The sequence below is a fragment of the Trachinotus anak genome, unplaced genomic scaffold (assembly GCF_046630095.1).
Source record: "Trachinotus anak isolate AG129_WGS33_773 ecotype Australia unplaced genomic scaffold, CSIRO_AGI_Tana_v1 ptg000008l, whole genome shotgun sequence".
In the NCBI taxonomy this organism is placed as follows: domain Eukaryota; kingdom Metazoa; phylum Chordata; class Actinopteri; order Carangiformes; family Carangidae; genus Trachinotus; species Trachinotus anak.
The window spans coordinates 6,658,220-6,680,556 of NW_027273859.1; the positions used below are offsets into that span (position 1 = coordinate 6,658,220).

Here is a 22,337-nt window from a genome sequence, read left to right on the forward strand (position 1 = left end):
TTAGTCTGGGTTAACTCACCCGGTTGAATTTTGATTCCATGTATCCAGGAGCAATTCAATACTACTACCACTAATTATAATAATATCTATGATTTCATTCTTAAAATGTATATAGAATTAGTGAAAATTAGTGAAGCAATAACACATCATCAATCCTAATAGATAATTGATTAGAAAACCATCAGCACATATGATCAATTGCTAAATTATCACATCAATAAAATCTGTGGGCACATTTTTAAGAATGCTATATGTTTATTGTCTCCTATACTGTTGTTATAGTATGTAAACAAATAAAAAAATAAAAAGTAGTAGAGTATTCACATATTACAGTATTCTAAAATGCCATGGTACGACTGATGCAATGATTTAAGTCTTAAATACTTATTGTCTAAGGTTATAATACAGATGGTCAGAGGCGCCAGACTGCAGCAAGGACACCTACATACAAGACAGATATGTCTGATACGCAAAATTTTAAAACTTTGAAGTTAAAATAGGCCTATTGTACAAATCGATCTCATATTTCACTGAAAAGGGCCTTCACCTGATACACTTGGTTGAACAAGAGATAATTAAACTACTGATACACTTTATGATGCAAATAAAAGTATAAGGTCAGGTTCAAACCAACATTTTAATTTTAAGGTTAGCATAAAAATAAGACTAATTTAAAGCCACTGTGCAGGAATTAAAACTCACTCACTTTGGCACCATCTAGTGGTAGTATTAAGAATCACACTGTGATGGACAGGAGACTAATGGAGTGAAAACACCAAATATATCTGCCAGTTTTTCACCATAATTGTTTTGTTTTTCTTGAAACCTTAAGCCACCAGAATATTATGAATGGTGCTAAACCTTTTACACATAGGAGTGAACATTTCCAGTCTGTGCTGGCAATAGCTTTTCCTTTTATCCTTTTCCATTATGCTCTGCCAGTCTGAGATTCTGAGTGACAGGGGTTGGAGGAGTGGCACTTTGAACTAAAATGAAATGATGTGCATCTGTCACAATGTTGCCTTATTTAATGTTGTAATGGTGTGCTATATCTGATTTTGCTGTGAGAATTGGTGCTATTTTAGCCTACAAGATGACTCTTAAAATAATTTTACAAGAGAGTAAACTGTGCAACCTTTATTTTAACATGCAGGCTCTAAAGGAGAGTTGTGGGTACAACATTGAAGGGACATTATAGATCTTTATTCCTGGGTCTCAAGACATTCTGCCTGTGACAAGATGCAGAACATAGTAGGTTTTTTTCATCCAACTGTCTGAATAGGCTCTCACCATAAACCTCTCATACATAGGCTACATCTCATGCTCTCAAACCTTTGGCTTGATCAGTGTATGTCTATCTGCTAATTCAGACTGTAAAGCTGATATTTTCAGATTGGTAATGTTACATTAGGAGGCACACAGACACAACACCCTGTGTCTTAGACTTAACTGTTCTTAACCACCTTTGGCACAAATTGAAAACAAAAACCAAAAACAGGCATGTTTCATACCAGGCTCCAAACAAAATAGAAATGAATGTGTAACAATTACTATATTTGATTTGTTTACTCTTTTAGGATGCTTTATCCAGGATCCGGTAGAATTCTGAAAGAAAGGCTAAATAGTAATTTCATTCATTCATTCATTTAGATTATAGCTCAAGCAAGAAATACTTGACTTGACTTGACTAGATTGCACTGGCTATATTTAGGCATACAGATAATACTACAATTATAGTAATACACATTGCAAAATGCATGGGACAAGAAAAAAAAAATCAAAACATGTAGGCCTATGTAACTTTTTCTGTATATTTAAGATTGGTAGAAAGATGAAATTAGAAATAGAAACATATTGGGCTATAGCTAGATCTAATAATATAAGCTCATTGTACTGGCTAAAGTCACAGTCATACAATCTGTTCGCCCATGAACGATGGAAGCGCGCTCCCGACACTTCAGGTGAATGAGAGGGAAGCAGCGGAGCGGGACACGGTTCACTGTGCGTCGCATTGAAAAGGAACAATTAGAGGAAAATGAGTTGTGTTACGTCGCTTGGGGCACATGTTTTTATGACAGCATATCTACTCTTCGTGATGGGATGCGTTGCACAGAAAGTAAGTTGACATTTGTTTACTGCAAAGATAATTCACAAGCATTACCTCCAGCCCTGTTGAGTGCCGTGCTCACTTGTATGGAGAGAATCAAGCCACGAACTCCGTACGTAAATTTTGTTATTTAACAATTGTTTGCTTTTCTGCAAATATTATGACCCCAAGGAACTTAAAGGAGGTTACCCTAAGAAAAATCAGGTGCCACCGTTCACTTCGGCATAAATTTAATACACCACGGAACACTTGTGTCAACTACATTTGAAATTCAAATGTAGTTCTTCTGTTTTGTTCATAATTTAGTCCTCCCAAAATACAGTACACCATAGTAGCGGTATCAAGAACGTTACGTAGTCCGAGCAAATTTCTAAAAGTTGTGTTTTAAAAACTGGAAATGTCTTTGTTAGATAGCATTTCAGCCGACTATATTATAATACCACTCTCCTTCATAAAACGTCCAGGCTAGTGTTTTGCTGTATAGAGAAATTTGGCAGTTAAGGATGGCCTTTAAAATGTACAATTTTTACAATTGAATTTTGCTTACGTTCTGTTCGATAACAGAATAGGACGTAACATAACCTCCTCAACAGCGCAGGCTTGTGCAGCTTCTGGAATTCCGAAATTTGTGGAGGAAACAAACTCAACTGAATTAAATTGTTGTCAAAATGTTCTTGTAGTGTCTGTCCATAACATTTAGCCAAAACATCCGCCTCATGTAGCCTACAAACTGCTGTAAATCAACTGAAAGTTTTTTTTTTTTTTTTTTTTTAAATGCTGTTTACATTTCCAAAAGGGAGGTTCAAGTTCAGTTCCATTATTTATTTTAATAAAATGTTCACTGTGGTTATGTGACAATCAAAAACTGTGAAATCCAAAAAAGAAAAAAACCCCAAAACCCAGCCATAGCCAGACTTTTTTAATCACGTTACGTCATGCTGACTGACTCTCGTGCACCCTTGCCATTCACAACAAAAATATAAAAGTCTTTATTTCTAAATATCCAAACTTGGAATGTGGCACATTATATGCTCTAGGGCTTTCAAATGGATGTTTTGATGGCACAGGCGTGTTTTGATGTTATGCACTTCTCAGAGTTAGAGAATGGCATGCAGAGCCCAAACTGCTGAAATGAGAACCACATTGAGAGCATGTTAACCTTATGTTGCACTTCTCATACTCATTGACGCAAATTCCCAAGCTTTGGCTCTTGACATGCGAGGTGTTCATGAACAAAAGTTTGTCTCTGATGAACAGAAAGGCACACAGGCAGGGATCGCTGCTCGGGGATGTTTTCCATTCAGCCAGGCTGTCATTCATGTTGGACATGTTTTAGCTTTTCCTGTGGTAGAGACAAAGCTTCCTGTGAGGTTAGCGAGGCTCACAGCGTTCTATGGGCATTTCAGAGGTCATTGGTTGAGGTTTAACAGTTGTTTTGATCCTAAAACTTAAGGTGTCACTCTATGACTTGGTTTACGCGGGTATCTGGACTAGATAAATAACTACACGTGACTAAGGATGACAGGACTTGTTGATACACATTGTCAGACGCCTGGAACAGTCATGTTTCACAGACAGGGGTGGGACTTGGTATTTGCTCTTGAAGAAAGGAACTGTGATCTTTCACTTCTCAAAAAACACTGTATATAACATAATCTATATGTTATTCCTGTGGTGTTGGTAATGGACAGGAGCTGCAGCACTCTTAAGCTGAAAGGGATGTATGCTTCATGTTTTATGTGCTTTTCTGCCAAATTTTGTCATAGAGTTGCTGTGGACCAGTATCCAAACTGTAAACTGCGCCACGCTCTCAGTCCTCTGATCCCATATTCTTCTATTTTTATATTTCTGTGTGATGCGACATAATGTCCCCATGTGTGACAGTGGCTGGTGTCATAACATAAACAGACTATCCTTGGCACAGATCTCCTCCAGGACATCAAGACCACACTGTCAGCCAGGAGAAGCTTTGTGGCTTCCACCTGTCAAGAGCCGTCCTCTTCCGCTGACGCGCTCAGCAGCACAGTTTTTGGAACTAGACGACAAAAGCCCATGGTATATTGAATTGTCAGCGTCTCCAGCTTTAGTTCCTGTGTGCATAGGGTGCTCACTATCTTTGCAATTATCTGCCTGAGGGGACACGGTAAATGATGGCTTTGTCCTCCGCTCCCCTTTTGTATTAAGTTGATTTTTGGAACAGCATAAACAAGCTCGGAATTTATTCTATCCCACTCAGAAAAAAATGGTAGGCGTCCAAGTCTGTTGGTCCACAATTCAGTGTTGTGGACGAGTGAATTTGATGCTTGTTTTGTTGCTCCACTCTGTCTTTCGGAAAGGTTTTATTTGGAAAGAGGGGACATTCATCTCTAATTGAACTGAATTGTAGGACCCTATTGAACTGTGTATCCACTTATTCCTCCCATGAGTTATTTGACAACAGATACACACAGTCTGTCAACAGATAAACATATCACCACGTGACAGTGAACTGGATGAAGATGAGTTAATGGCCGTTTTACATTTTAGCTTTCAAAATAAAAGGTCTAGTAGCTGCATTTGTTTTACTTTTCTCTTGAGAAGGTGTGAGAGCACTGCAGAGTAATGGGCTAAGAAGTATAGTATAGTATATATATATAATATAAGTATAGAGAGTACAATATATGAAGCATCTTCTGATTAAAATAATGAATTGCTTGTGGACACAACTAATCACAATTTGTCAGGTAGGATCTGAACTGCAGCAGAGGGTAGATACCTTTTTCTGTCAAGGTCATAGTCAGTGCTAGTATGTACCTCTCATGTATTACCATTACATTTGAGTCACACAGGTAGGAATCAGATTTTCTGTAAATAAATATGCACAGATCTTTGAACAACCCAGAAAGTTGTTTAACAGCTTGCCACTATTTAGAAGGTATTTCCAGAATCCTCCCCTTTTGGCCCTTTTCCCAAGTTGTAACTCTGTTAATGTCTGTCTGACCCAAACAAACATGGCACTTGGACATGACCTGCAGTATGTATGTGCTTGAACTGTACAATGTAAACTATATTGTTGTTACTTTCTATTATTTTTGTGTTTTCAAACAAAGGTGACAGGATATTTTTCATCCAGATTCTCAGAAGAGTCTTTGCTGATTCTTGAAATACCTACAAAACGGCAGTAAGATTAGTTGAATAACTTGTTTGTTGTTTTTTTTAAAAGATCAGTATTTGGTATTTATTTATATATTATTTGGATTAAAGAGTTAAAATTTCACATCTCAAACCTAAAGTCACTGCATTTTGGAGCAGAGAGCAGTTAAGGGTCTACGACAGCAGAGGGTTTTAATGACTTTGATGACAATTGTGTAAGCATAGTGTTGCTCAGGGGTTATCAGCGCACTTATCTGGCAATTTTGATGCCGTGGTTACACCAGAAAGTGTTATTGTGTCCCTGTTCAAGTCTGTATGTTTGCAGCATCTGCATCAGTACAGTGCTGCCCTGTCTACACGACAGGACTTCTCACTTAGGTGCAGCTCAATAACTAATTATCATGGATGCGTTCACTGAATCACATTCCAAAATCTGGGAATGATTTCACCAAATTGGTTGAAACCGCCGTGAAGATAAGGTCATGATTCACCACAGGGTTTCACAGGCCTGCTTTAACAGCCACCACAGCGGCAGCAGCAGCTCTTTTCAATAGACTTTACACCACAAAAAAGAAGAGAGAGCCTGCATCTGCTTGTCCTTTCGCCCACCCAGTAACATACCTATGTGAGTTTGAGGACCACAGCGGTAATAATTTCCAGTGTTCCACATGTCCATGGAGGCAACACTGAGAGTCCCATGATGGTTCTGTAAATAAAGTGTTGATCAAACATAGTTTGGGCTCAGAGAGGCCTTTCATAAGTCACTCATGATGCACAGGGTGGTGAAAATGTGCTGAGCCAGCGTGACAGTGGCTAATGAGGGCGACCCTAGAAATGCCATCAGGCTGCCACACCAGTTGTTTGTAAACTCAGCCTGGCTTGAACGTGCAGCCACTGACATGAGCCCACCAGGAGAGACATTGACATCACAGGGGAGATATGTGATAAATTCTGGGCTCAAGTATCAGCGCCTTTTCACAGCTGTGCAGAATGACCTCAAGCAGCTTCTTTTTTCTATCTGTGCATTTGGAGGGAGCTGTACAAAGCATAAAAACAGAAATGGGGCATTTTGCAGAGATTAAGTTGTAGCTGCTTTTGGTCAGTCCACATAGATCTAGTCTGTTTCTTTTCACCTGCATATCCTTTTCTATAATTCATATAATGAGGGAAAACAATTTCTTTAAACAGTTTGAACTCATCATTAAACCCATTCAAGAGGTCAGTGCATCGAATATTTTCTGTATTCAGTATGCCCTACAAGCTCTGTCCTTTTGTAGAGTATGTGAGGTGTTGAGTTTGTGTATCCTGCATCACATTGTAAGACCTCTGAATCTTTCCAGTGCAACTCAGGGAAATTCCTGTAAATTCATTGCACTTTGGATAAAAGTCCTTTTTATTCTAATTAAATTAGTAGCGTTCCTAATCTTGTTAAACTCAAAAGCTCCAGCTTTTATTTGATTTGTGGTAAGTTTTGCCTCATTCCCCTCATTGATTTTACAGCGAAACTTTTTCTATTTTAGTTTTCACTTTTTTCATGTCTGTGCTAATATATAACTGATGAAATGAATGCACAGCTGCATTATCTTCTTGACTTTATTTTTCTGAATATTGTTTTGTCTTCACTGCTGAATCACTGAAAACCCAAATCAAGTCAAATTACTTGATTTAAATGAAGAATTAGTAAAAATGAACTCCAGGCTACTTGTCCACAAAGGCTTACTGTGTTTATATTGGTCCTGACCTGAGAAATTGAGTGTGATTGTAATGCATCCTGAGTGGACTGCTGCTGTCTGAGCGTTAGCCTGTGAAGCAGTGTCACTTTTCTCCTCCAGTAAACAGGGCTAGTGAGGATTCCTGCCCCCTTTTGAGGGGCCCGCCTGCCTGTTTATGAGCCAGTCCGGAGCTGTTTGTGCATGAGAGGCAGAGTGTGTGTGTGTGTATGTGTGTTTTTGTGTGTGTTAACAGTACTTCAACAGAAGCCAGCTCGTGTTGCAGAGTTTTCACATTGGTGTCGTCAGCCTGGGTGGTTTGAAAAAAAAAAAAAACATCCATGTTACAGCGAACAGTCAGGTCAGACTACAGACTTCTGTTTTGTAACAGAGGAGTGCTTCTTTCCCTTTTGTTTACTTCACATCTTTTTTCTGACCACATCTCTCCATTTACATAGAATACGACCTCATTGAAAAATATTCTGGTTAATTGTTTGTATTAGTTTAGAGTAATATTTTAACATATAATAATTCTTAAATTAAAATAAAAACAATATTCTAATATAATAGTATATATGAGGTAATAGTACTACACAAACAAATCAGCTCTGCAACATCAGTCAGTGGACTTAATGTTGCCTCTGTGGTAATTAGACAGACATATGAACCCCATTATGGAATGTGATTGAAACACCTTTTTTTTAGATGTACTGATGCAAAGTGAAGACAATAGAACAATACCATTTGGAAGGGCCTCTCCGTAATGACAGCAGCTGGTCTGATGTTTCACTGAGCAAGTCATTTCAGACAATTATGTGCTCAGTTGATCTACTTCTGTCCAGGAAAGCCCTTGTCAGTGGCATAACTGGGGCGCAATGACCAGCCTGCTCTTATGTAAACTTTCAGCTTGCCTTGTACTTATTAGCATCACTTCATTAAAATATTATCTGCCCTTCCCATTTGTGGAGTAGCTCACCAGAACAGCACTGCGGCCCATTGTTTCGCCATGAGAAAAGGCATCCTTGAATAATAAGCGGCCTGCCTGTGAAGCGGCCTGTGATGTAACACAACTGAGATGTTTGGCATTATAAGAATGTCCTATTTCCATTCGACACTGTGGCACTTTGGGGCCCTTTAATGTGTAGTCTAGCATGCACATCCCCGGGTGCTGGGGACCTCCCGACCACCTCATCCAGATGACACAGTCTCTGTTAATGGCACACTTTCTTGAATCAGATGCAGGATTTCACATCATTCAAGAGACTATTATTAATTTACAGATGACCATTATTTGCGACATGCATTTTTTAATGTTTTATATTTTAATTGATTTATTTATTTTAGAGAGTGAAATTAGTCTGTATAAGGAATGGCAAGAAAAGCAGCAATATGGCAAGATAAATGAACAAACGTTCTCTCTGGTCATTTTTGTCCTAAAAAGGGGACATGCCGTCCTCCTTTTCCCCCTGTTATGCCCCCATATTGTGAGGTGGTTCCCCTCATTGCGCAACCTCGCTGCAGGCACTGCAAACCCCAAATCAGCTTACTCTCTCTAACCTCAGCAGGAATGGCATTTGGCCCGTTCAAATGCCATCCGTGTAATTCTTTGCTGTAGCACATTCATTTCTAGTAAAGTGTGTGGGCACTGCAAGTGTATCATGTCATGCACTAATGTAAGTGTCTTCAAATGTTAGTCAGGGAGAAAAACATAAACATAAAACAACTAACATAAAGGACTTAACATTAAAATTGTAGTGATTTTAATATTAGGAAGAGAGAACAAACATTTCATTAAATATGTAGTTCACGTGGCACAAACAGTAGTCATTTAAATGTAATTAGGAAACTATGGCTTGTGCTGTAGTATGTCTATAGCATTTTTGGTCAACTCCATAGTTTCACTTTGCTTTTCTTGGACATGCAAAGGGGACTGGCAAACGTGTTCTGCCATGTCATGGTTAAAGCACATGTTACCACTGACTGAAACTTGTGGCATCATGAAAATAACTTTGGAGAAGCAATTCACTGCATCTCCATAAGCTTTCCATGGGGAAGGCTATATGACCAAATCACACTTGAATCAGTCATCATGTCATTTAAAGAGGATGAGAGAAAGTTCAAGTTCAGCTGGACCTGTTGCTTTATTACATTTTTACTGCATATCATGGTTGAGGGCAGATGGTGATGTTAATGATTTTTTCTTTGAATAAACTAAGTCTAAAGATGCACATATTTTCTTGAGTTACTGCTGTATCAACCATGAAGAGGTCTTTTGGTTTGATTTTGATGAGCAGAGGGCAGAGCAAGTGCTCTTCTCTCTCAGGCAAGATTGTAAATTTTTCTACTTAAAATATACTGACTGAGAAGTGGCTTTGATAAATGCATTCAGATGGGGATAGATGGTCCATGGAGCAATCAGAGTGCCTGTCTGGCTCCATAGACTTTGGGTTTCCTGTTGTCCTTTCTCCCCTCCCATCAAAACTGCATTCTCATGGTGATCTCTAATGCTTTTAGCCCAGTTCAGAGTACAAGTGTCGCCCGGGGGTGTTGGTTTGTTACCTGTCTGGTATGGGGGTCTGCCAGTCTGGGTCATTCCCACAGCCCAAAACTGAGGCCAACAGGAAAGCTCATAAACACGCAGGCCCCCTACAAAGGTCTGGTCGTCAGCTCCTTGGCCCAACCACACATCTGCCGCTGCTTAGGGCCTAAGTCCTTCTTACATCCCTGCACACCTGGGAAGAATTACATCCAGCATGTTTGAAGAAATACCCTCCCTAGGGTTACCCAAGCAGGCAATACAGACAAAACACAGGCTTTGATATAAAGGCAGAACAGCAGGGTTGAATAGTTCAGTTTCAAGCTGGTTTATGTCAGGGAGCAATCAGACCACAAGTTGAGTGTATTATTTGCTGATAGACACCGTCGTTGTTGGTATTTTTGTCATAGAGAACTTAATCACCTAGTGGCCATTATCTGAACACATGACTCACCTCAGAATTTAGGCAGAGTGTAATATGATACTAGTCAGCGCTTTTAAACATAATGCCAAAGAATAACATGAATGCTAGCATGGGTGGCACCAGTGTGAATCAAAAGCCCTCACCTTGGCAGCGCTTGTATTGTGCTCAACCTGTTGAGCTATGTGAGTCACATTAGATGTTACTCTGAGCTAAGGTGTTGAGTGTCGTTAAATGCCTGAAATGAAAATGTAAGATTCTTAGATCAAGTGGGAATCATCTGCTTTAAAGCAAATTTAGTTTTGTGACATAACTGATTTAATGTGATTCATATTGCAGGTGTACTTTGACTGTGGTGCCAAGGTGGATGTGGTGGACGTCCAAGGCCTCATTCTGTCCCCTGGCTTCCCTTACAACTACTCCTCTGGGACACACTGCGTTTGGCTGTTCATTGTGCCTGTTGATTACCAGCTTATTCTGGAGATATTTGACTTTGATGTGTTTGAAAGCCATGACTCTGCAGCACAGTACTCAGCTGTCTCTAATTTTGAAGAGGAAGAGGCAGATGAAGAGGTGACTTTCACCCCTGGCAGCTTAGTGGCTGATGAAACTTCACTGGCAGCTAAAGAGCCCGTGCTTCAGAGTGTAGGGGATGTCACAAAGACTCAGCAGTCCTCCCAAGATGGTGAGGTCAAGCAAATAGTGGTCCAGGAACAGTCCACAAAGATGGAAATTACCAAAGTCTCAAATTCTGCCAAAAGATCTGCAGATGCCTCCTCTGGCCTATCTTTGCCACCTTCTTCCTCTCTCCTCCTCCTACCTGAGGCTGTGCCTTCAAGAGGCAAGGCCGTCAACTCTGCCTCCTCATCTCACCTCAGGGGAGACCTCAACCCAAGTTCACACCCAAGTGCAGTTGTGGAGGAGACCACCCTTGCTTTGCCACACACTACTGACACTCCAGCTGTGAGCCCCGAAACCCAGCAGTCAGTGCTTGACGCCTGCCCCCACGATGTCCTCTACATCTCAGACCTTATCACCTTCTCCTCCAGGTTCTGTGGGTCCAACCGGCCTCCCAGCAGTCAGCTGGTTTTCGGCTCCAGCCAGGAGATGGTGGAGGTTATCATGGAGCTAATCACCACCACACACTGGGGCCGAGGCTTTGCTCTTCTCTTCCACTACCACAACCTGACCGAGCCAGGGGGGGACCGCCGTGCCTCCGCTCCTTTAGCCAGCAAGGTAGACTCTCTGCTGGCTGCTGTGAGCGGAGCGGCCTTCTTCGCTATGATACTTACAAGTGCCCTCTGCATCATTTTCAGGTAACAGAAACTGAGTAACTTTATTTAGAAAAGTAAAGAAAATACAAAAGTAATACAGACAAACTAGATCAGGGACAATAAGTGCAGCCAAGAGATAGTCATCTTAATCCAATACAGTTGGTCATTGAATAGCCACTAAATAACAATAACACTGTGCAGTTCCAGGATTAGATTATGGTTGCTACCTGGGTTAGTAGTTGTTATAAGTCATAATCACATTTAGATCCATTTTTATATAATTTAAAGATTTTATTTAAAGGACAAAACATACAAGCTGAAAAGTACTTTTAAAAGCCAGACGTCAGTCACCAGGTGAAGCTTTTGTTTAATATTCATGATTATCACCTTCTCTAAGACATATTAGGGTAATTTTTAATGAGCATAGTTGCATCTTTTTACAAAGTAAAGCCCTGGGAATCTTGGTCAGTGGTTGAGTCCACCACTTTGTTAAAAAATGTATTGTAGTCCATTGAGTATTTGTTTAGATATTGTGTCTTAAAACACACATTCATGGTCCTCAGAAGATAAATCCTGGAGACATGGACGGTCCTCTGACTTTTCCTGTTGTGCCACCAACAGGTTGATGTTGTTGGTTTTGTGTGTTTAGACAACTGTTAGATGGATTGCCAGGAAAACTGGTACATGTATTCAAAGAGCCCAGAGGATAAACACTTAGTGTGGTTATTATCTGATCTTTTACACATTCCAATCAACAGGTCATTTTCCCATTCTCCAATGAAATATTTCTACTTTTAATGTATTTCTACTTGAATGATTGGCACATTTTGTACATATGCTCATGTTCCCCGTAGGATGTATCCTAATGATTTTGGTGATCCCCTGACTGTGTATCATGTGCCACCAGCAGATAGACATTTATGTTTCAGATTAACAACATTAAGATTGACTGACTTAAACTTTGGTTAAGACATTCATGGTCTCCTTTTCATCTATTCCCACCATCAGACTTAAATTTTGATGAGTCCAATTCTTGGGTTTATGACCAAAAAAATCCTTCAAAACTAATAGTATTCAGCCTCAGATATGCTTTGTGTTAAGTGCTTATTAGCAATGTTATCATGCAAACATGCTAAACTCAGATGGTGAACATGGTAAACAATTTACCTACTAAACATCAGCATGTTAGCATGCTGATGTTAGCATTTAGTTCACAGCACTGCTGTGCCTCACAGACCTACTGCAAACTCTTAGTGCTGTTAAAAGATGTACAGTGCCTGGCTTTATCAGATAAAACCTTCTTAATAGATTCTTGCTTTTTCTTTGTCTTTGAAGAATAAACCCTTGGTAAGTCCCAGTAAATATGCTCCTAAAATAATTCACAAGTCCTATATTTGATTTCTTATGAATGAAAATGGGCTGGTCTGACAGTAAATGCACACACACAGATGCACACATTTGCACATACACATTCACCACTTTGTTATGTTGACTCAGCTGGAAGCTTTAGTCCCTGATGTGGTGACCCTTAGTGATTAGTTGGGTTTGGCTGCAACTGTGCGGCTTCCTTGATGTGGAGCATTCTCACCATAAACAGCGGGGCATTCAAGGTACAGCACCTGGCATCAATTCCAGCGCACAAAAACACATGAAAGTGAATGGGTGGGGAAATAGAGAAAAAGGGACAACAAGGAGAAGTAATTGGCTCAATGTGAGTTCTGATTGTCAGACAATCAAAAGATGTAATTTACAAGCTGTTCCCTCTTTCATCCCAGGGGACCATGTACACAAACTGAGAGGTTGAATTAGGAGGTTTGTAAGACTATCTGTTCTGACAAGCTTTACCCAACAGGTCCAGATGTGTAGGATCCAGGAAGGTTTAGATTCACGTCTGCCTCAGTATTCAGTTTTCTGTGAGAAACACCCCTGTTTAATATGATTTGTGTTAATTACAAATGCAGCTCAATGTCTCCAACTCATCCGTCAGGCACAATAACTCCACAGGGTCTCACTATTAATGACAGGGAAATTGGATACACGTGTTCAATAAAATGAAAGTGTAATTAGCGAGAACAACAACACGAGTCATTCAGAAGCCAGGAAATGCATTACCACGAAACGTCAAACTCATGAGCAGCCACAGTAGCTGTTTTTTTTTCCTCATTCAGTTGTTCCCTATTATTTTAAATGAGTTCACAGAAATCACTGGAAAACAACTAGCCTGGCGAGCTAGGCGAGACCTTGCAAGTTTAAAGCAGCAGTGAGATTAATTCCCAAGGTCCCCGCTGGTCAGAAAACAGCCAAAGGTGGATGAGAGTCACGGCAGGGGATGCCCTCTGTTGCTGGTAATGAACTCATTCAGCTGTAAGAGTAATTTTTAATAAGTGTGTACTTGCTCAAGTTTTTCTGCATGCTTCAATGGTTCATAAGCACAAGAACAGGTCAGAAAGCATGGATGAACAGGTACAGATATTATATATTTAAGTATATATCATGATGAAACAAGTAAGTAGGTTCAATCTCCTCGGTTTAATAATCTAATATCAATACCCTCCTCTGTCCCTGTGGAAGAACTGTATATGGCTAAAGAAAAGTGATCACTATCACTATTGCTCCCTTTAGCAGCTGCAGTGTTTCATGTGAGGTACGGTTTAGATGCAGTCAGAATTTGCCATCACACATATTTGAAATGAGTATCAACAGACAGCGGTGCATCCCTACAGGAAAAAAAGCAATGCATAGCAATGACATCTCGGTAACAACCACTATGTGAACTGCTGGAATTGTGGCATGTGTGTGAATGCAAGATTGTGGTGTATCTTGCTCCATCATCCAACACCACAATAGAGCAACTATTGAGGGGGAAATAGCCACGGGTATGTGGGAGATATTATATACTGAGTGAGGTGGTTACAATGTCAAATAGATCCCATTTCAGTACAGCTGCATGAGACAGTGTTCATTTTTACATTACTGGTCAAATTGTGAACACCAGAGGGATTTTTTGTTCTTGAGAAAACATTGCCAAAAGTGGGAAAAAAATGAGGACATTCATAAAAGCTGGTTTTCAGATATGTCTGTAATTATAAACTGAATCACTGTGGTGCTTCATGTTTTCCAGACCCAAACTCTGTCCAAAACGAGCAAGCTCCTGTGCATCCAGCAACTCTGAGGTACAGAAACGACTGTGCATCCTTTCATCCCATCTCTCTCGACCTTTGTCATCTCTACATGTTGCTCTCTCTCCTCCTCTACCTGTCTCCTCTCTATTGCCTTATTTGTCAGTCAGACATTCCTCTGAAAACAGAGCTTTATCTGGGATCACTGGACATTTGTTTTAATATTCTTTGCTGCTCAAGCCAACACTGTCCCTCCACTCCCCACAGAACCATACCACCTCAGGTTCACATCAGGTCGCACAAGCCCAAAATAAAGACAAATAAATGGGAGGATGACACTGGGGGAAATATTTGTTACAATGATTTGCATCATGAAATTATGACTGGTCATTTAAACTTCTAACAGTGGTACATGCTGTTACACAGATTCAATTCCCATGATGGTCTCAGAATGAGAGTAGTTGACACAAGGTCTGTTACGACTCAAGGCTGCTTGTTAATGATATCAAAGCCATTCATTATCCCTGTCAGTTGTGTCTTAGTAGCAATTACATCTTGCATCACAGTACTTTTGTAGCTAACTTATAAATAATGGAAAATATGATCAAGTCTCCGTCCTTTATAATGTATTAAAAGTGATTCAGCAAAAATACATTTGATTTAAAGGGGAACTAAGCCGATTTTACGCATCAAAGTCTATTTTCAGGTTTTTGGGCGTACCAATGCATATAAGAAAAAAGTTGTATAAATCCTTTTGTGGCTTCAGAGGGAGCTGTGAGAAGTGCCTCAAGTGATGTCACTTGAGTCAGCAACAGTTTGGTCTGAGGGCTTAAATATAAAAGTTTAAATATAAATAAAAATTTGGATGTGTGGAGTTAGAAAGAAGTAAACTTACAAAAACCGTATCACTACTTGAGGATAGAAGCTCAAGGCTACATGAGCTGCTACTAGCTGTTGCAGGACTGTTCCAAGAGAAGTGAAGTTGCACTGTGGGTATTGTAGGCACCAATCAATCAATTTTGGTTCTTTCTTATTTTCTTTATTTTTATCGTTTTCACAGCCTTTTTTTAAGCAGAAAAAGGCTTAAAAAGGCCAAGCATTCTCTGGGTCTAGCTGCTCTAATGTGACAGTTGCTGCTTGTCACACATGATAGTAAACTGAATATCTTTGGCTTTTGGACGGTTGGTCAGACAAAACAGGAACTGTGAAGACATCACTTTGGCCTTTAGACAATTTTTTTGACCTTTCATAGACAAAATTATTAATCAAGAAAATTATGAGCAGATTAACCAACAATGAAAATAATCTATCCCAATCACAAAAAATATATTTTCTGACTTGCGTGTAGCTGGTATTAAGACATGCAGATAATTTTAGTTAAAGATTGCCATGGAGGCCCATATTGCAGTAGAATTTGCAGAATGACAACAGCCAAATGCAAAAAAACAAACAAACAAACAAAAGAAAATTCAGAACTGAAACAGGTAAAATTATCTTTTAGTGTTCATAATACTGTAAAGTTTTAATACAAGGAGATACACTCAGGTGGCAGGTACACCTAGCTAAAACTAAATCAGTCCAATACAACAGTCCTGCAATAAATCCTACCATTGTGACGGTTATAATGTTCAGTTTTTGTTGATATTGTTTTAAAGAGGTGTTGATTTAACTGAAAGGGAAATCTGGAGGATTGGGTTCGTGCACCTGTTGAACTGTATTGCATTATAGAAAGAGACTCATTTGATATAAAGTTAGTAGAAACACTTGTCAGTTGAATACAATACAGCTCAGCAGCACCACAAACTGTAGCCTCCAAAATGACCATTAAGTTGCTTCAACATCTCTCACATTATAAGTGAACATTATCACTGTTATGATGTAGGTAGGACATTTTTACAGGATTGTTGGATTAGACTTCACTAGTTTTACATGTTCCTAATAAACTACCAACAGAGTGTACTTGAAATAAGATCACACTAGCGTGATATGAAAACAACTAATACTGTAACTGATCTTGATGTCTTGACCTGATGTCTGGATAAGGTGAATGTCATTGTGCTGTGCAGGTGCCAGAGGGAGCCCAGAACACTGGGGCTGAGGTCCGCGAGCTACAGCTGATGGCTGAGAGTCAGACCAACCTGGAGGCGATCACAGAGCAGGGCAACAGCAACGACAACCCACCACACACAGGTGGGGAGGACACACACACACACACACACACACATACACACACAATGGGTATGCTGATTTAGTGGATTGCTGGTGTACACCCTTGTTTAAAAAAAACTAAAACTGTTAAGTTCTCATTTTTCCCTACAGTGTTTGCTAAATTTGTTAAATCTATGTTCTAGTTATCTCTTTCAAACTCCTACAATACAGTGCATCAAAACAATCACTAGGAGGCACTGCATCATGAATTGCATATTACTATGTCATTCATTTTGATTTACATTTGCACAACATGTTTAGACTCTTTACTAGAATAATTTCAGGAATGATAATAATACCATCGGGAATATAAATCTGCCATTAATTCATTTCCTAGCAAAGCAATAATCTGATAAAGTTTTAGTGCAGTCATTCGAAAACTCCAGGCCTGGGGTTTGAGGAATGTGCCTCAACTGCTGTGATGTGTTCCAGGAGATGACTTGTCAATCAAACAAAGTGGAGCTGGATATTCTCCTGACGAGTATCTCTAGGTGGTGCTCTTTCTTTTTGTGTTGGTGTTTATCCTTGCTCATGCTAACCACCCAGTTCCTCTTCTATTTATTCCAAGCAAATTACCACTGCTGTTTCTGGAAATGGAAAACAGGAAATCTTTCTTGCCTTACAGGAGTTTTCCAAGGAAAGATTTACCTAACGCCGAGTGTAACAAGTTATCGTGAACTGGTTTAAGGTTGTAAGATGTTACTTTAAATTAAAAACAAATTGTGTATGAGGAACCCTCTGTGGACCTGGGGGTGTCAGTAGAATTTTCAATGGAAAGGAAAATTGCATTCATTTTAGAGCAACACACAGGCTTGATCCTGGAACAATCCAATGGCTCTCTCTCTCTGTGTCTCTCTCACTCTCTCTCTCTCTCTGTCTTTCTGTCTCTCTCTCTCCCTCAGTGGGACTGAACACAGGCTGAGAGATTTGTGGGTTGTGGCATTTAACCCACAAAGCAGCCTGGGAGTAGTTTGAACAACAGTGGAGTACAGTCCCCCTCTCTGTGTGCACAAGTCACAGTGTTAGGAGTTTACTCTAAAACATACAACTTATAAACAGTGAAGGAGCTGAGATTAGCCTACTTTGCACATTATTTCATTGAACCATTTAAGTTGCAGTACGGCATCTTAAGCTCTATAGCTTTTTCTGAGTAACAACAAGTCCTTACTTAAAGAAGTAGGCCACATGAAGTCAATGTGGAGCATCGAAATAAATGAAATTTCAGTGAGGAAAACTATTAGAATGTACAAAGTTTGATTTGTACACACAATTACAATTACTAGAGTATTAGAGTATTTGGCAAGACTTTCTGACACTGGTCTGAGCTCCGACTTATTTGTATATGTACTATTACAGGTCAATAAACCCATTAAAATTTATGTCATTGAAGTTCCCAGTATTTCTTCAGTATATTTTTTTCTTTCTGTGTTTCTGTAGTCAGTGCCTCCATTGACATTTCCCAGAATGCAGAGGTGGACCTTTCCTGCAGCGGTTTGACTGAACTTGACCTTGGTGCAGATGAGGTTTTCATTGTATCTTCAGCCCCCAGCCCAAGCAGGCTACCCTTCTACCCTCACACGGTAAGAACCAGTTTCGTGCCAATGCAGTTGTCTATGCTGTCTCCTAGTTAAGACATTACATGCTCCAAAAGTATATCCTCAGTTGGTTTGTCAGTCTACATTAAAATATCTCAACAGCTATTGGATGAATCACTATGAACTTTTAGTAATAACATTCACAGTCCCCAGTGGATGAACCCTAATGACTGAATTTCCCTCTAGCACCACCAGCAGGTCAACATTTTCACTTATCCTGTGAAATAACTCAACATCTACTTGGTGGGTTTGCACAAAATCTGGTACAGACATTCATGATTCCCAGATGATGTGTCATAATGACTTTGGCAATCCCTGAATTTTCATCTAGCACCACCCTCTGGTCAAAATGTACACACATTTGAGTATGTTAACTCACTAAACTAAGATAGTGGACATGTTAAACAATATAGCTGCTAAACATCAGCATGTTAGCATCAGCACTGTGGGCATGTTAGCATGCTGCTGCTAGCATGGCTGTAGCCTCTTAGTCTTGTCTCCTCACTCTCCAGGTAAATCGGGAAAAAGGTTTTATTCTGATGCTATACAGTGGACAGTGAAATTGTCTGCTTAATCTCAAGGCCAATCTCTCCGTGGGTGATCTCCTCTCTCTGAGGAAATGATCCCTGAAAATCAGAGGTGACAGGGCATTCGCTGCCTTGAATTGACCCAGTGTTCCTAATGAGAGTGACACCATTTTATTGGTGAACGCGTGGTGCAGTATAAAGCTATGAAAACTATGAGGACATAAATGGGAAATGAGGATAATTAAAAGATGGGAGGAGCGTTGAGGAAGAAGCAATGGTTTAACCAAGCATTTTTTCTCTGCTCTCTTTTGTATTCTCTTGGAATAAGAGTTGGCATAAAACGGCTCTGGCAGCTTTTTGAAGGACTGGCAAGCTTTTCTGCAGCCTAGGCTAATGGAGTATTATCTACAGAGCCAGATTCCCAGCTCCAATTGTGTGTGTGTTTGTGTGTTGGTGTGTGCACACTTTGGCACACAGTGTGTGGTCTGCCTGTGTGTGTCCTCAATGCAGACGTCCATGTAAATAATGTTTTAGAAATGTTGCATGGGCTAACAGTGGGAAAGGTCATAGAAAACTGCCGAATTCATGTTCTCATTGTAATTGCCAGGTGAGCTTCCAGGTTAGCATGGTATTTTCATGCCGTACACCGCCAAATATGTAGACGTGTGTTAAGCTGTGAACCCCCATATGATAACGTTTTGTTGCAAAACACCCCCTCTCTAATTTGGTTACCATTAAGCAATGAGAAGACTGAAGCCGTTCTCTCAGATAAACTCCAGACAGTGACATTGAGAAGGCAGATTGACGAGATCAAGGTAGGGAAGTCTGGATCAGAATAAACTTGTATTTCTTTATGTTTGAATTTCAATACTTAATTGAAATCTTCTTTCAAATTTTTTTGTGAGGAGTATGTCGATCTTCTCCAGGCACCCCAGAAGGGTCTCATAGCCAGCCTTTGGAACTATGGTTTATAGTCGACTGTGTTGGGTGGCTGATTTTTCACCTCATTTGTTAAACCTAAAAGTTGCCATTGTGTTTGTGGGGCTTTAGTGACCAAAAGAACATTTTATTTAAACCCCTAGCTAATTCTTGTCTAGACAAAGCTAGCAGCTAGTGATTCTGTGGGAAGGATTATCTGGGCTCGTTCTCTGTCTGATGGGTGCAACCCCTAAAACCTTCATCCTCCCCTGAACAACAGCAGCTGACTGATCAGGACGGATAAAGTAACATATCAGTCACAACCAGCCTCTTCTGGTTGCCCGAGCAAATATGACCTATACAAGTCCCACTACAGTTAAGTGTCATGTCAAATGGTTGTTTGTTTGTACCTGTAATGTGCTCTTCAGATGGTAAGAGTCATGTTTACACAACATCACAAATGTGACTGAAATGGTTCCAAAGCCCCCACTATTCTCTTGACAGCTTTAATATACTTAAGAAATAATGAGTGAGATTGGTACATGAGCCACACACGCGCGGCTGGCTGGCTGTGTGACTGAGCGAGCCAAGCTAATCAGCACAGTTCCGTCTTGTTAATCCATTAATGTAGTACACAACACAATCTGTCAGGAGGAATTCAGGTGTGAGGTGGAAATGTAGCAGGTGCAGGCAGCCTGTTGGTTCATAATATCTCCACTCAAAGGACTATGTTGTTGTATGTAGTGATACTTTTATTGAGTTGCGATTGTGACTGCCAGCAACTAAGTGTTAGGCAACAAAGAACACTCTTCTGACTGTTTGAGATGTAAGTTTTTGGTAAAAGAAAAAAGTCCTGTGGTATTGTTACCATCTGAGTCTAGTTTTTCCATTGATGCTCAATACCAAAGATGCATGCCTGATTCAATAAACAGCCTGCTGCTCATTGCAGGTCATTAACCATTGTAGCTGCAGTTTAGTGCTTGAGCATTATGCCACCTCTGATATGGGAGCTATTTATGTTGTGTGGTCATCTTCATCCCTAATTAGTTTGTTTATCCTCTCGAAGCCACTCTTATGTTTTCACAATTGCTTCTCTGGGGGCAGTTGTCTACAGAAGTATTTTTTCAGCATTTTCATAAATGAACCCAACAACAATCCTCTAATGGCGCCCTCTTCCTCAAGGATCTGATCTCATTTTAATTTTCATGTATTCTGTGTCTCCTAGCAGCGGGAGAGGTTTCTCCGGCACAGTGACACTGGTCCCAGCCCTGCAGGTGACTGGCCCTCACCAGACTCCACCACCTCACCTATTAGTGCTAGGTCCGCCAAGGACGGTGGCGGCTGTGCCAGACCAAGAGCGTGGAGCGTACGCACCTTCCAGGACTTTCTCCCTCCACTGCCACAGCTGCACAAGAAGTGGTGCAGCTGGAACTCCACCAGTCCCTTCACCAAGCTAGTGGACAGCGTCAGTACTGCAACCTTTGCTGTGTTTTCATATCCAGGGCCTTTTAAGGCGTGTCAGGTTGATAAGGCGTGATCAGTGTTGGTGTGTCAGTTAAAGTCTACTTTGGGAACAAACTAGCAGTTTCTTGGGATACTTTCATTTATTTCTAATATGAATGAGCTCATCTCTAGAATTACTATATCAGGTATTGATGCTTGACCTAAAGAAATTACATTATTTTCTTCCTTACTTTTTGTGGTACATGGATAGTTTTGGTTTGGCATAATCAATAATTCAATCCTGTATTGTGCATTTTGTCTTACTGAGATATTACACCTGTGCTTTTCATGCTGTGACCATCAATATGCCCAGTGGACAAACTGTCTCATATCATTGCAGGTTCCGTCCAGTTTGACGGCTGATGATAGGGGAGGAGACAACAGGAAGGTCTTCTCTGAGGTTCACTTGGAGGCTAAGGCAGATGACAGCACCATCTCTGACTCATCCATCAGCAATGCTTCCTACCCACTTACACAGCCTGCCCAGAGGCAGCGGCGTCTCAACTCTACCAGTAACTTGCGACGGTCACGCTTCACAGGGCCTTGCTTTGGCCTGCTTTCTGCGACAGCAGACCCGGTGAAGGTCTCTGGGGTTACTCAATCCCAGGGATCCCCCTCAGAGCCCAACAATGGCTCTTCTTCCTCCAACCACTGTCAGATCGAGAGTGGCCAGTCTGGAAAGAGGCGTGATTTCCCAGGTGAGGGTGATCACGTCAGTGTGCCGGTGTTTGCTATCTCTGAGGAGGAGGACCGGCAGCCTCTGGTCTCAGCTGAGCACCTGGACCAGACACCTGCCTCTGCTCTGCTGAATGGACTGGTGACAGAAGCATATGAGGGGAAGAGGCCTGCGGTAGGAAGCACCATCCACAGCCCCCAGAACCAGAGGGCCAGGCCAGAGTGGAGGCCATGGGGGAGCCAGGTGTCAGGAGGGGCTGGTCCACCCCCTCCCAGCACACCCACCACCAGGAACGAGTCAAACACAGTCAGTGACAGCCAGCTGTGTCTTGGTCAGTTGACAGCGCTGTGTAGTGTGACCAACCAGATGTGACCAGATGGTGGAAAAACGGAGGGACTGTGGTGGGCCAGTTATCCATCTCTGAACTCTGATAGTGCCACTTTGTGAAATATATATAACCTACTTCTTTAATTTCTGAAATCATATTTTACAAAATTACTACATATTCTTCTCACTCTAGTTGTTTATTTTTATAAAGTTGTGTCTGGACAAAGATGGAATAATATGCTGCTTACTATACCCAGGCACTGACTGCTGTGGTGTTATGTGTTT

At 40.7% G+C, this 22,337-nt stretch overlaps 1 protein-coding gene across 1 annotated transcript; it reads left to right on the forward strand.

Moving 5' to 3' along the window:
• The first annotated feature begins 1,920 nt into the window (after nt 1-1,920).
• LOC139623692 (pneumococcal serine-rich repeat protein) lies at nt 1,921-22,309 on the forward strand. The gene is made up of 7 exons (XM_071482124.1): nt 1,921-2,116; nt 10,245-11,221; nt 14,301-14,352; nt 16,365-16,488; nt 17,944-18,086; nt 20,772-21,011; nt 21,390-22,309. The coding sequence occupies exons 1-7, from the start codon at nt 2,036-2,038 to the stop codon at nt 22,095-22,097; spliced, it is 2,325 nt and encodes a 774-aa protein (XP_071338225.1). The 5' UTR covers nt 1,921-2,035; the 3' UTR covers nt 22,098-22,309.
• The last annotated feature ends 28 nt before the right edge of the window (nt 22,310-22,337 follow it).

What these genes read in the sequence shown, in the direction of transcription:
- LOC139623692 (XM_071482124.1), top strand. Translation starts at nt 2,036, where the DNA reads ATGAGTTGTGTTACGTCGCTTGGGGCACATGTTTTTATGACAGCATAT. An exon ending in CGACAACCCACCACACACAG is followed by an intron (nt 16,489 to 17,943) that starts GTGGGGAGGACA and finishes GTGTTTCTGTAG; the next exon opens with TCAGTGCCTCCATTGACATT. An exon ending in TCACCAAGCTAGTGGACAGC is followed by an intron (nt 21,012 to 21,389) that starts GTCAGTACTGCA and finishes ATATCATTGCAG; the next exon opens with GTTCCGTCCAGTTTGACGGC.